Source organism: Terrapene carolina, unplaced genomic scaffold (assembly GCF_002925995.2).
Source record: "Terrapene carolina triunguis isolate 2854851 unplaced genomic scaffold, T_m_triunguis-2.0 Scaffold96, whole genome shotgun sequence".
In the NCBI taxonomy this organism is placed as follows: Eukaryota; Metazoa; Chordata; order Testudines; family Emydidae; genus Terrapene; species Terrapene triunguis.
The window spans coordinates 40741625-40755707 of record NW_020664447.1 but is presented as its reverse complement, the minus strand read 5'-3'; the positions used below and the strand labels follow the sequence as shown (position 1 = coordinate 40755707).

The following is a 14083-nucleotide window of genomic DNA, read 5'->3' as shown; positions in this document are numbered from 1 at the left end:
CTTTAACACGAGGCACTCTAGTTCACCCATTTTATTATTTAGACTTCTAGCATTTGTGTACAAGCACTTTAAAAACTTGTCACTGTTTATTTGTCTGCCCTTTTCTGATGTGTCAGATTCTTTTTTATGGGAATGTTTCTCGTCTGATCTGGCCCATACTTTATCCTCTTCCATCCTTTCCTCCTGACTAAAACCTAGAGAATCTCTATCAATAGACTCTCCTCTAAGAGAAGTCTCTGTCCGATCCATGTGCTCTTCTGCAGCAATCGGCTTTCCTCCATCTCTTAACATTAAAAAGGTTGCAGAGCAGTTTTTAAACGAAGTGCCAGCAGTCTGGATCCACTTTGGTTTAGGTGGAGCCCATCTTTCCTGTATAGGGTCCCCCTATCCCAAAAGTTTCCCCAGTTCCTAATAAATCTAAACCCCTCCTCGCTACACCATCGTCTCATCCACGCATTGAGACTCTGAAGCTCTGCCTGCCTACCTGTCCCTGCGTGTGGAACTGGAAGCATTTCTGAGAATGCTACAATAGAGGTCCTGGATTTCAGTCTCTTTCCTAGCAACCTAAATTTGGCCTCCAGGACATCTCTCCTACCCTTTCCTATGTCATTGGTACCTACATGTACCACGACCACCGGCTCATCCCCAGCACTACACATAAGTCTATCTAGATGCCTTGAGAGATCTACAACCTTCGCACCAGGCAGGCAAGTCACCATACGGTTCTCCCGGTCATCACAAACCCAGCTATCTATGTTTCTAATGATCGAATCTCCCATTACTAACACTTGCCTTTTCCTAATGACTGGAGTTCCCTCCCCCGAACAAGATCAGCAGCTCTTTCTGAAGAGCTAATTATGGTCGTGTCTCTCTTAAAATCTGTCTCCTTCAGGGATTTAAATGCAGTCAGTTAGAATAAAACAGGCAATAGGATCTACTTCAGTTTTTCACAAGTTAAAAAAAAAAGAGTATGCCAAGTTTCAGTTCTTAGCACTGAAAGAAATGTCTTCTTTCCATCATGCCTTTGAGAACTGGAAACTTGACACATATCATGACCAATCCTGTAGTCCTCAAGCCACTGACATACAGTGAAATTTTGGCTGCACAAAGACAGCAAATTGAGATCATTTTTGTGTGTCTCAAAACATATTGTCAATTGCCTTTGTGGGACTGCACTGACTGTATATGGGACTCAGAAGCTGGGTGATTTTTCCTTGTTAATTACCAGTTTGAATCCTCCTTTCAGCCACTGAAATTCTGTACACAGAAACAGCCCTCATCTGGTTTTTCCTTCCACAAGTGGGTTTTTCCTCCCATAAGCACATGTAGGGATTCAAAAAATAAACTTGGTATCAAGGTTGTCCAGGGCAGCAAACTGTCATCTGTGACTTTCATTACTAACGCACTCCCTGCTCACAAGCTAAGGCCGTCCCTGTCTCCCATTACGCAGCCACACATTAACACTCAAAGGACACTTAACTGTCTCTCTTCTTTTTAAAAGGAGAGTCTTATCTGAACAGTGAGACTGGGCAGCCAGTAGATCTTTTCTGGTAACTCAACATGGTGTCTCTTTCACACTTTCTAATATTAAACCCAGGGCATGATGACACTCTCTTTAACAGGGTCATTGCCACACTCTAGTGGCAGACCAGATACAATTTTGTTTAAATCCCATTTAACAATCATTTCTGTAGCTTTCCTCCGATCATTCTATCAAGTGACTTAGACAATCCCCAGGTTTCAGTAGAAAGGAGCAGGCAGCAGGATTTAGATCAGGGGTAGGCAACCTATGGCACGCGTGCCGAAGGCGGCACGTGAGCTGATTTTCAGTGGCACTCACACTGCCCGGGTCCTGGCCACCGGTCCAGGGGGCTCTGCATTTTCATTAATTTTAAATGAAGCTTCTTAAACATTTAAAAAACCTTATTTACTTTACATACAACAATAGTTTAGTTATATATTATAGACTTATAGAAAGAGACCTTGTTAAAATGTATTACTGGCAAGCGAAACCTTACATTAGAGTGAATAAATGAAGACTCGGCACACCACTTCTGAAAGGTTGCCGACCCCTGATCTAGATAATGAGGAGGACATTCAGGGTACATAGCAAAGCTGATCTATTTTCCCAGGATCTGTCCAGGAAGTGGGTTGGGATAGGGATAATGAGTGAAATCCTGGCTCCACTGAGGTGAGTAGCAAAACTCCCACTGGGACCTGGGTTTCACCCAGTGTAGGGAGAAGGGAACGGCCTGATTTCTGGTGGGCACTGGTTGGTTTTTTTAATTCTATACAGCCTCTATTTAGAAACATTTAGTTTTGAATGTATTTGTGCTCAGAACTCAGGGTGAGCACACTTGGCAACTGAAATACATTGAGCACAGTACATTTATATAGTGCTGCATGAGTTCCAGGCCCTGTATAAATATTAACAATTTAATCCTCCCAACGCCTCTATGAGGTAGGTGGATAAATATGTTATTCCCTTTATAGATGGAGAAACAGAGAGAAAGGTGAAGTGACTTTGCCAAGCCCACATGATGAATGAATTGGCAGGGCCAGGATCAAAACTCAGGACCTCCTGACTTTCAACCTTGTGATCATTCCCTCAGACTAAAGTAAATAAATTCCTAATCAGCAGCTTCCCTTTTCCCCCAGATCATTAAGGATGTGATGCACAGTTTGTGACAGTACGGAAGCATACTGGAGATCTCACTACACTGGATGCTCGAATAGCTATGGTAGCAAAAAATATCCCCTACCAACTTCAGCAGAAGACTGTGCCCCATTCTGTGATCCACGTGTGTGTTCTCCAGCCTTCGGGATTGCAAATCCTGTCTAGAAATGAAGCCACGTACCCTGAAAATGCTCTGGCTGCTGCATTTTGCACCAGCTGATCTTAAACAGACCATAAGACTCCAATACTCTGCCTTCTGTACCATCTTCCCAATAAATACAGAATCCAGTTCTCTCTCCTGATATTCAAAGCTCTCCATGTGATTAGCCTGAGTTATCTGACAGTTTGCTTCGCCCCCACGGCTATAACTGCTACCTTCCACTGGAACAATGATTCTGTCAACCAATGGGGATAGCTTGTGACTGCAGGAGACAGGATTTTCACAGGAACTGGACCTAGACTATGGAACTTACTCACACAAGAAATAAGAATAAATGCTGTTGGCACACAATGAATAACCACTGTGTTGGCACACAGGGCCAGATCCTGCTCTAAGGTATACAGGCGTATCAGTCAGGGAAGGAGGGAGAGCTTCTTTCCCCAGCACAAGAGCGGAGAAGGATTATAATTTAATACTCAGCGGGCACTAAGGGGCAGACATATTCCTAAACCAGCTGGTGAACTACATCCACAACTAGCATTGCCAGTCCCCCATCCAGGCCATCTGCCTCATTAACCTGGGATACCCTGTACCTTTTGAAAATAGCAGCAGTGTGCAATTCGCCATTCATTCTCTCAGCCCAACCCATGGACTCCTGCTCTGCCAGGAGTATTTGTGGGTCAGAGGATGCGTCAAGCCAGCATTCCAGCTACCATACGCACTACTGATCAGGTCAGGATTTGATCTGTTACTTATTGACAAATGCAAGGATAGCATTTGGCTGTTTAATAGGGTCTTGCTAGAATACATTTTAAAAAGAGGATGGGCTTTGAAAAAGTGTTTTCCGACCCTGAATTCAAACACTGCCAAGGAAGAGGGACCTGCTGACTGAACTGCTTAACCTATTAGTGTTAGGGGAGAGGGACACCCACACAGGCTGTTTGTACAAATGGGATCTTAAAAGCTGTTTTAAAAAACCTCTGTCTGTAATATAAAGAATGAAGTGCAGGTTGTGGGCAGCAGCTATCCAGCTGGCATTTGCTTTTGGTAACAGTCTGAGCTTGAAATATGTCAGCTTAGCGCAGGGCAGTGTTTGGGGTGACTGAACCTCTCCGCTTTTTCTTTCCGCTGCGGGGGAGTGTTTCAAGGGAGGCCGCAACAGGTGCATCTGCAAACCCAGTAACAGTGTGTGCAAATGCCCCCGTCAGCTCCCGTGTGTGTGTGATGTTTGTGCCAGCATGACGGACGCTGGCACATTTTTCAGGCACGCACATTGGGCTGCCCTTTGGAAATGTGACCTGGAATGTCTTCCCAACAATGATGTCAGCAGCAACGACAACTCTATTACAAGGCTAAGTCCAGAACAGGAGAAACAAATAGAATTGGAATCATTTTACAGAGATGGGCCTAAAGCAGCTGAAGAGCTGCTCTAACTTATGACACTGGCATAAAGTTCCTAAGTGACCTTACACCAGTGGAGGATAGGCATAGCTCTGCTTGGCTTCACTATGCTCTCTCCCTCCCCACATCAGTCCCACCTAGGAATGCCCGTTCCCTCCCTCTATGCCAGAGAGAAGGGAGCAAGGGGCATAGAAGGCAATTATTTCACCTTTGCCATTTTTACCCTAGTGACGAGTTCCACTATGGCTGTAAATGGACAAGAGAACCCAACCCTAGAAACCATGTCATAATCGTGGTGCAATAACAACCACCTTTATTAAAATAATTTCCTCTTCAGATGTTTAGAAACACAGGTGTTGCTATACCTGGCTAGACCTTTGGTCCAGCTAGTCTCTTGCAGTGGCCAGTGCTTGATGTTTCAGAGGGATGTGATTCCCCCATCCTGCTATAAATCATTCTTACTATAATGATAGTAGGAATTTTGAAGTAGGAACCAAATTTACCCATAGTGTTGTAAAGGGAATCATTGTATGTAGTGAGCCTTATCAGCAGAAGCACATTGCTCTTGGAGCCAGGCAGGCAAGCTAGCAGCACCTATCCATACAGATCTCAGCAACAAGTAAAATGTTTACTGTTACTTAAAAAGTCTTTTCTTATGTTATAATAGCAAGTTGGCAGCAGCTATTGCATGGTGTCAGAAAACACTGAAAGTAAGAAAAGAGTAGAAGAAAACTGAAAAGAAAAGGACTAACTAAAGCCTCCAGGAAAGCGTTTGAAGAAAAAGGAGAAAGTGGAAGGAAGGATTAGAGCCAGACAACATTGCAAGTGGCACGGACAAAAACAATGAACGTCTGCAAAGAGCATTATTTCTTTCTGTGGTCGGTGAAGAAAACAGAGGAGTATGTAATACTTTTCAATTTGATGATGTAGCAGATAAAGAAACAAAAAACAGATCATACAGAATATGTTTAAGGCATACTGTGCACCGCAAAGAAATATGTATGGGAGTCACAAATTTTTCACCAGAAGTCAGACGGATGGAAAAGTATAGACCAATATGTAACTGATTTAAAACTGACAATACAATTGTGAAGAACTGTGTGAGTAACTCATTAAAGACTGCATCATGTGTGATGTTGCATCAGACTCAGTTCAAGCTAGGTTGTTGTGGGACAGTAATTTAATCCTTGAATGTGCTGTGGACATATGACATGCAGATGAAATGACTGCAAAACAACTGAAAGGCCTGGATGAACTGGAAAAAACACATGCACATATTGTAGCATACGTCCACCTTTAGTAAGCACCCAGACACAGCCATCAACTGGAGGGGTGTCCTGCAACTAATAAAAGCCTGTGATGGAGAGAAGGGAAAAGAGCAATCAGAGAGGCAACTAAAGGTTGTTATAAATGCAGCCATAGTCATGCCATAAGGTAGCCTCCTACACACGAGCAAGAATGCTGAAGATTTGGCAAATGCAATCATTTGGCTAAAAAGTGCAACTCTGGAAGGCAAAAATACCAGGGCAAAGAGATGTTTAACCTCACAGAAGCAGGTGAGCACTTGTAAGATCTGTTCCTCAGCATGCTAAGTACTGAGCCTCCCGAGGATGAGTGGAATGTGGATTTGCTTATTATTGATCACAAAACTATGAGTTTTAAAATCAATACTGGGGCACAGGCCAAAGTGATGTCTGTAAAGCAATACAACTTTTTAATGGCCGAACTCCTTCTCAACTCAAGTATTCAGCTGATAACGTACTCAGGGGGAAAACTGCAAGTATGTGGTGAATGCAACTTGGACTGTGAGTATTGGCATAAGGAAACATTGGTGGAATTTCAAGTGGTAGAATTTGACTCCAAAGCTATATTGGGCTTACAGGCAGTGACAAATTTAAACTTAGGGCAGAGTCTCAATATGATAAAGGAAGAACCAGAAGGTGAATGGAATACATTTAAAGAATACAAGGATTTATTTGAAGGTGAAGGGTGCTTGCCAGGTAAGCACACCATAAAGATGAACTTGCAAATACCACCTGCAGTTCATGCACCTTGCAAACTTCCACTGGCATTAAGGGACAAAATAGAAAAAGAATTGCTCTGCATGGAACAGTGGCAAGTAATAACAAAAGTGCAAGAACCTACAAAATGTCAATTCCATACTAATTGTAAACAAACCAGGTTGAGATAAAATAAAAGTATGCTCGGATGCAAGAGATATGAATAAAGCGATACAAAGGGAACATTTTCAATTACCTAAAGTAGAACTCACTAGCAAATTAGCAAAAGCTACAGTTTTCACTGTCTTAGATGCCAGTAGTGGATTTTGGCAAATACAGCTGGTTGACAAAATTCGAGACTGTTCACTCAACACACCATTTGGAAGGTACATGTTCACCAGAATTCCTTTTAGCATCTGTTCAACTCCTGAAGTATTCCAAAGAATGCTCCAACAGACATTTGAAGGTCTGGAAGGTGTTGAAAGTTATATTATAGATGACATACTGGTCTGGGAAAATACAGGACAAGAACACGATGAAAGGCTCAAGAGAGTTCTAGACAGGTATCGTGAAAGGCACCTGTGACTATCTGAAGAAGAGCAAACACAAATGGGCTCTGACAGAGATAAAAATTTGGGAGCATTCCTTGACCACAGAAGGTTATTTATCTTGGGAAATTTATCCTGCACATATCAACAGTAGCAATTCCTTTAAGACAACTGTTGGGAAAAGATGTCAAGTTCACCCATATGTCAATGCATGAGGTGGCATAGGAGCATTTGAAAGAATTGTTTACAAGGGCACCCGTACTGAAGTAGTAACATGTCAAAGAGCAGTTGCTGTGCCAGAGGATGCGAGTTCTACTGGATTAAGGGTTACTGCTGCAAAAGGTGGCTCCTGTTGTTTATTGCTTCTAAAGCTCTGACAACTACCCGACAGAATTATGCCCAAATAGGAAAAGAAATGCTGGCAATAGTATCTGGCCACACTTGATTTCGTCAGCTTATCTATGGGAAAAAAGTAGCCATGGAAACAGACCACACAGCTCCTACGGCCATTTTCAGAGAACCTTTGCGCAGTACTCCACCAAAGATTCAAAGACGGTTGCTAACACTCCAGAAATATCAACTGAAAGTTGGATACAGACCAGGGAAAGTATTAGCAATTGCTGATGCTTTATCCAGAGTGTCCAGATTGCAGTAAGTTCAGAGGAAGCTGATATTGCAATACATCTCACAATGTCTTACTTACATATTTCAGAACAGAAATTGAAGGAATTTCAGACAGATACTGCAAATGATGTCCTGCAAACCTTAAAACAAACAATTTCCCAAGGATGGCCAGACCAGAGAACGGAAGTACCAGAGGACAGTTGTGCTTATTGGTCATAGAGAGAGGAACTAAGTATGCAAGATGGACTTGTCTTTAGAAGAGATAGAATCATAGTACTGGAATATCTCAGAAAGGAGATCTCATCTTGTATTCATAAGAGTCATATGGGAGCAGAGCTATGTAAAAAGAGAGCTTTGGATGCTGTCTATTGGCCAGACACATGTAGTTAAATTGAGGACATGGTATAGTCTTGAAACACGTTCAACCTTCAGAGACAAAGATCAAAAGGAACTAGTGTTACCACATGAGGTCCCAACAGACCATGACAGAAACTTGCATGAACCTGTTTAAATGTCAAGGTACAGATTATCTTATTCTGGTTGATTATTATTCAAAATACTTGGAAATCTACTTGTTTCAGGACACCACAAGGGTGTCTGTCATCAGACACTGAAAGTCAATAATTACAAGGTATGACATACCTTGATGAGCTCACTAGTGACAATGGACCACAATTTGGCTCTAGAGAATTTAAAACTTTTACAAAGCAATGGGACTTTATTCACAAAACATCACGTCTGTTATTCCTACAATTGAATGGAATGGCTGAGAGAGCAGTTCAAACTGTGAATCAGATTCTTAAAAAAAATCTAGTTTGGGTAACACACATCCCTATCTTATTGGATAGGTGTTATTGGAATATTCCTATAGGAGATTGAAGATCACCTGCTCAACTCCGTATGAGAAGATGTTTAAAGACCAGATTGCCAACTTTATCAAAGTTGTTGCAACCCAACCTGATGCAAGGAGATATACAAACTAGCCTAAAATTGAGACAAGCAAAGCAGAAATATTTCTTTGCCAAATGTGCAAAGCTGTTATCACAAGAAAGTGGAGACACTGTTTGTATTTGCCAAAAAGAAGCATGGAAACATGCAAAGGCGATTGACCAACACGGTGCTCCCAGATCTTGTCTTATTGAGACAGAAGAAAGGGATGTCTATAGAAGATACAGAAAGGATTTGATGAACACTAAAAGAACTGTGCAGGAGGGGAATGAAAATAGGGGACAAACAGAAACTGTATCAACATTCAACTCAAATACAAGCAACACCAGCTCAGTCTACTGAATCTACTGAGACTCAAGTGGTCAGTTCGAATACAGAAAAGAAGTGGGACACTGATAATTCTGCTACTACCTCAAGGCAGAGTGATAAGAAAACCTATTAGATAGATACATTGGATACAGAGACTAATTGTTCTAGACTCTTAAGGATTCAGATTAGAGTTATGGATGCTAAATTAAGTAGACACGTTAAGTAAAAAAGTTGAAATGTAGTTAAATTGTATGCATTTTTAAAAAGGGTGGAAATGTAATGATAGTAGGAATTTTATGGGTAATTTTGGTTCCTACTCTAGTATTGTATGGAGGGAATCATTATGCAGTGAACCTTATCGGCAGATGCACATTGCTTGCACTTGGAGCCCTGCCGACAACCCAGCAACCTATCTGGATAGTTCTCAGCAATGAGTTAAGTGTTTACGGTTACATAAAAAGTCTTGAGTATCTTTCCTTATGTTATAATGGCAAGTTGGCAATAGCTATTACACCTACCTCTGCAAGGTTCTGGTAGAAGAGCATGAGAAGGAGTGTGGTCTGCAGTTTCTCCCGTCTACTCTGAGACAGATCTTTGATCCGACTCCTCCTCTCAAGTACAGAGTTCAGTTTGTGCTGGATCCTTATCCCCTCCAGCCCACCATCCTTCTGCAGCCTCTTTGCCTGATCCTGAAGAGATGTCACCTGGTAAGGGAACAAAACTGAAATCACAGCTGTGTCCCTTAACACATGGAAGGATACGACAGAACAGTTTCCTTTCTCTGTCCCCTTCTTACCATATCTAAAAAGATGGTCCCTTCTGGAAGAACCGAGAAAGGCAGTAACAAGCTAAAATAACATTGTAACACATCTGTGGCCACCTTGGATTTCCCATTTGCCACTATGCTGCATATCATGGCCACTTTGACCTACACGGCAGCCACGTGGGTTAAAGGAGAATCTCCACTAGTTGACAGCAGCTTCGAAACTATTACACACAGCTGAGCAGTTCTGCTTCTATCCCAAAGAGGACAGGGGAAAACACACACACACCCCCCATTTCATTACTAATTTTGCAGACACACACACTGTATATATTTACATAATCCTTGCCCTATGGTGTTCTGTGCTAACTAATATATATTCTTGCTCTAAAATTTTGTTTTTGAGGAAGGAATAGGAACATAAGCTATTAGCAGCACATAGTACAGAACTCATTCTAGATTTCCTCTGGTAAGTCTCAGCATTCCAATCATTGGGCAATTTTCTTACAGGTAATAAGACACTACAGCCAGGATAAAACCATGGACTGTTTATTGCTTTCCTTCCACTTCTCAGCCTTCTTATTTCACTAGACTTCATTAAGACTTTCCTGCCTGCCCAGCATTCTCTAGTTGGCTTAAACATATCATCCCAACCAACAAGTCTATGCTTTGCCCATAAGACAAGACTCCTCCTCTGTACTTGATACAGTATTCTTCATTTTACCTTTTCATCCTGAGAGGTCAGAATCTTCTCAAAAGCCTCGTGTTTCCTGATCAGCCGCTCCACCTCATCTACCGAGTTTCCCAGGTCACTGGTTTTCAAATAAATCTACAAACAAAAGTTGAATTAGTTTCTAGCCAACTTTGCTGTAAGTGAAAATTGGGTGAATCTGAAGCATTCTAGCACCTTTGGGAATGAGACATTAACACCAGCACTGACAGTGTGCTCCAGAAAGGACCGGACATTAAACAATTAATGGAGGAAGGGGAGACATTGCAGAAAAAAAAAACCTTACCAGTATAAAATGGTAGAGCTGCATATTTTTGGGCAAAGTGGAGGTGTGTTGAGAGAAAGGTTTGAGGAAGCTTGTATATCACTTGCATAGTTCAAGCTAGTACTATCACTCACTGCTTGAGAGAGTGTTGGAAGGGCTGAGGATGCAGTTGATACATTAGTAGAGCTAAATGAAAAATAGGGAAGTGTGAGTGTGGAGGATGGTTGCACAGCACTTGCCTGCAATGTGTTTGGCTCCAGCCAATGTTGTGTGCTTCAGAGAGACCCTAGACTGGAATAGCAGGGACAGCTTTTGGAGAACCGAGCTCTGCACTAGTCACTTCAGAAATTGTTTGTCTGTTTGCTGAATACGCCGCATGCATCTCCAGAGCACTGAGCTGTATTTCACATCTTATCCTGGTTTTAGATAAATCAATTGCACGAATAGGTGTTTCCCATACCTTCTGTAACTAATGCATTTTTTTCCCAAATGCAAAATAAACACACTTAATCAATTCCCCTTGAGGGGGAAAAAAACAAAACTCTTCTGCAGGAAGCTTGTAACTTGCTGAATTTCCTTGGAATGAATTGCTCTTTAGTTCATTCTCCTTTTTACTGAGTGCAAAAGGCAGGACAAAAACGTTAATGGATTAGATGGCTATGGCAAGGCTTGGCCAGGGATTAGTGGCAGGCTTGGTGCTCAGTGGGGTAGCCACTGGACAAACATATGGCTGCACAGACAGTTTCTAGTTTTGCAGAGAGGGAAGAGAAGTCTGAGACCAAGGTATAATTTAAAGGAATTAAGAGGAGGGAAAAAATAGAACAGAATCAGAGAAACAACAGGAAGATCAACACTCCTGGAAGAAGCCCCACTGGGAATATTGGCAAATTGGTATTGCACAATATATATGTGCATGGGAGAAATGATATTGTCCAGAAAGAGTTCTCACAATTTGCAAAAGATTCCAATTCAGTCCCATCTCAGTGTGTAATATATACTAGGGCAAAAATATTCTTACACAGCTACACTGGAAAACCAATGGTGAAACCACTTGTCTGGCCAGAAATATCAAACAATCTTCCTGTCCCACCCAGTAGCTTCTAGAGGAGAGGCTTACCTTACATACTTTACATACAGTGTCAGCCAGACCTCCTGCTGAGGCTGGAAGCTCTGGATACAGTTGGATCAACTGACTGAAATCAAGTCCTGGACTCACCTTCCAATTCATTTTTTGGACGTGAACTTGAGATAAATATTTTACATAAACAGACAAGTGTACAGGGAAGTATTTAGCCCAATCTAGATGTATTAGCTGGGCTGCATTAATCCACTTGTGAGTATGAGAAGACAGGTTAAAAATATCCCCATAGCTAAATTTTAGTGGAGGGGGACCTCTGTAGACCATGCCTAGGCTCTTAATAAGTCTGTCTCAAAAAGTGTTGGGTTGGATAAAGGGGTGGATTGTCATCAAAGCCTGTTTCATAGTAAAACTAATCACACTTTAAAGCAAACATTGTTGTCCCTCATACTCTGGCTCCTCCTATCTAACCTACAGTTCAGGGGTGTGGAATAAAGATGCTAAGACTTTTGTTTGTTTTAATGTTCTTCTTTGGTTGGGCCTTGCAGAGAAAAACTTCACCCATTGCACTTTTGATCTGTCTCCTGTACAGTCAAATAGCCACCCTATGCCTTGTACAACTGACACCCCATAGTTACCACCAGAGTTAGTCACCTTGGAAATCTATTAGTCCTGGACTCTGAGCAATTCCACATCCCACTACAGTCACCCTTTTCTTCCATCTGAAACTGCATTGCTTGCATACTGTCTCCAACTGCAGAAGCTGCTTTAAAGGCATATCACTTCCTTTGCCATGTTTTATGGCTTAGCTACAATTTCAGGAAGGAAAAATCCACCTGAGAAATGGAAACATGTCACATTAGACACAGTCGTCCGAGTCTGTACAGCTTTTCACAGGTGCACCTCCAGGCCTGTTTATATGACTATCCTCCAGTGGTATCTGTATCAAATTCTGGGGCACATGGAGGAGTGGGCAGCCATCCATCTCCCCACTACTGAATCTGTGGTGGGCAAAGGAGAGGGTGGAAAAGGGAGAGTTGGGTCATCATCAACTTCCCCCTAGTAAAGCCACTGGTGACATTTGAAAAACGAGAGTGGGGACAGTGAGCTGTTGCTATTGGAGAGTTTTGTGACTTGTTCGTACTTCCATGGTGTTTTCTATGGATGCGAAATATAGAGCACTGAAAGCCTGAGGCAAGCCCCATTGCACACAATGGAAGAAGTCCCAGTGGCTTCGCTGGGCCTTGAACGAAGCTACCACAGAGCAGTGCATCTAACTGTACTGAAACAAAGAGAATCAGCACACAAGCCTCCAGTATTGTAGGAGTGGTACCATTAGTGCTGATATGGTTGGAAGAAAGCAACACCAATAGCGCCAAGCACCCTGCTGAAGGAGTTTGTGTGTGGTGAGAAACTTTCCTTTCCTCATTTAAACTGAAAACTAGATGAGATTTTAAGAATGAGGAGACCTGCAGCACTTTGCCCTTAAAGCATTTGCTGTAACAGTCTGAAAGCAGAATGGAAACTGGCTCTCAGACTCTGACACAGGCCCTTTGCCAGTTAAGTTTCTTTTTCTTTTCTTTTTTTTCTCTTGGCAATAGGGAACTGCCTGTCAGAGGTCCTCAAACTCCTATTTTTAATGAGAAATGTTAATTTCAAATACAATGAACTGTATTGTTTTCTCCAGATAACTAGCCAGGGCCCCACATTGCATACAAGGGGCATAAGCTTTCTTTCAGGTTTGTTTAAGTGTTTTTGTTCTGAATCACCTCTGCCAAATTCTTAGAGAACAAAAAAAAAAAAAAAAAAAGCCACAGATTAGAACATTCACTATAAAACAGCCTCGCTTTTAAAATGAAAATTTGCAAAGACTCCTAAAAAGCCACAGAGTGGACCTAGCCCTTCTGAGATTTAAAATGGAACATTTAACAAACAGCCAAGTTGTTAAAAATGCAAAGTGCTGAAACAAACCGAGATTTTCATTCTGTTTCAAATGGAGTTTCACTATCCCTGAGTTCATTGTAAATGAATGTAACTATATTGTCATTGTGACAGTGCAGCCCACACCATAGGTCAGTACAGTGCTAAACACAGAGTTATATAGGTCCATCATGTCAAAATAAATTCCTATTTTAAATTAAAAAGGCACAACATACGCACTAACCTGGCAGACCAGACCAGTTATTTGAGAAAACCCAAAGGAAACATTCTGGTTATTAGTATGCTGTCTGGACACTAAAACCTTAAGTTCACCAGCTCATCACACAGACTTGTCGGTGGATGTTGCAGCTCAGAGAAAAGTTTGTCTTTCAAGAAATATTATTTTTTCCCAGAACAAGAACTATTGTAACTCAGCACTTGACTGAATCCTTCAACCACTCACTTCCTGAGCTGCTTCTCTTCACACTCTGACCAGCTCCAAGTATTCTACCCATCACACCACAAATCTTGGAACCAATGCAATTGTTTCACACACGTGGAACTCCAGTTGAAGGCTCTCGGAGTTCTAAGTGTGGCCAATGGCAGGAATAGGCCAGTCGCTAACAGTTTTAGGCTCCTGAAAAACCTTAAAGCTGATAG

The 14083-nt window shown here is 41.9% G+C and overlaps 1 protein-coding gene across 1 annotated transcript in view; it reads right to left on the bottom strand.

The window, feature by feature from the left end:
* The window catches only part of SPTBN5 (spectrin beta, non-erythrocytic 5), a 132000-nt gene that overhangs the window by 58197 nt on the left and 59720 nt on the right, over positions 1 to 14083 (bottom strand). Inside the window, exons 30-31 of the mRNA XM_026651316.2 lie at positions 10155 to 10259; positions 9186 to 9371 (exon numbers count right to left, since the gene is read on the bottom strand). Coding sequence (XP_026507101.1) covers positions 9186 to 9371; positions 10155 to 10259 — 291 coding nt within the window. The remainder of the gene's footprint in view (positions 1 to 9185; positions 9372 to 10154; positions 10260 to 14083) is intronic.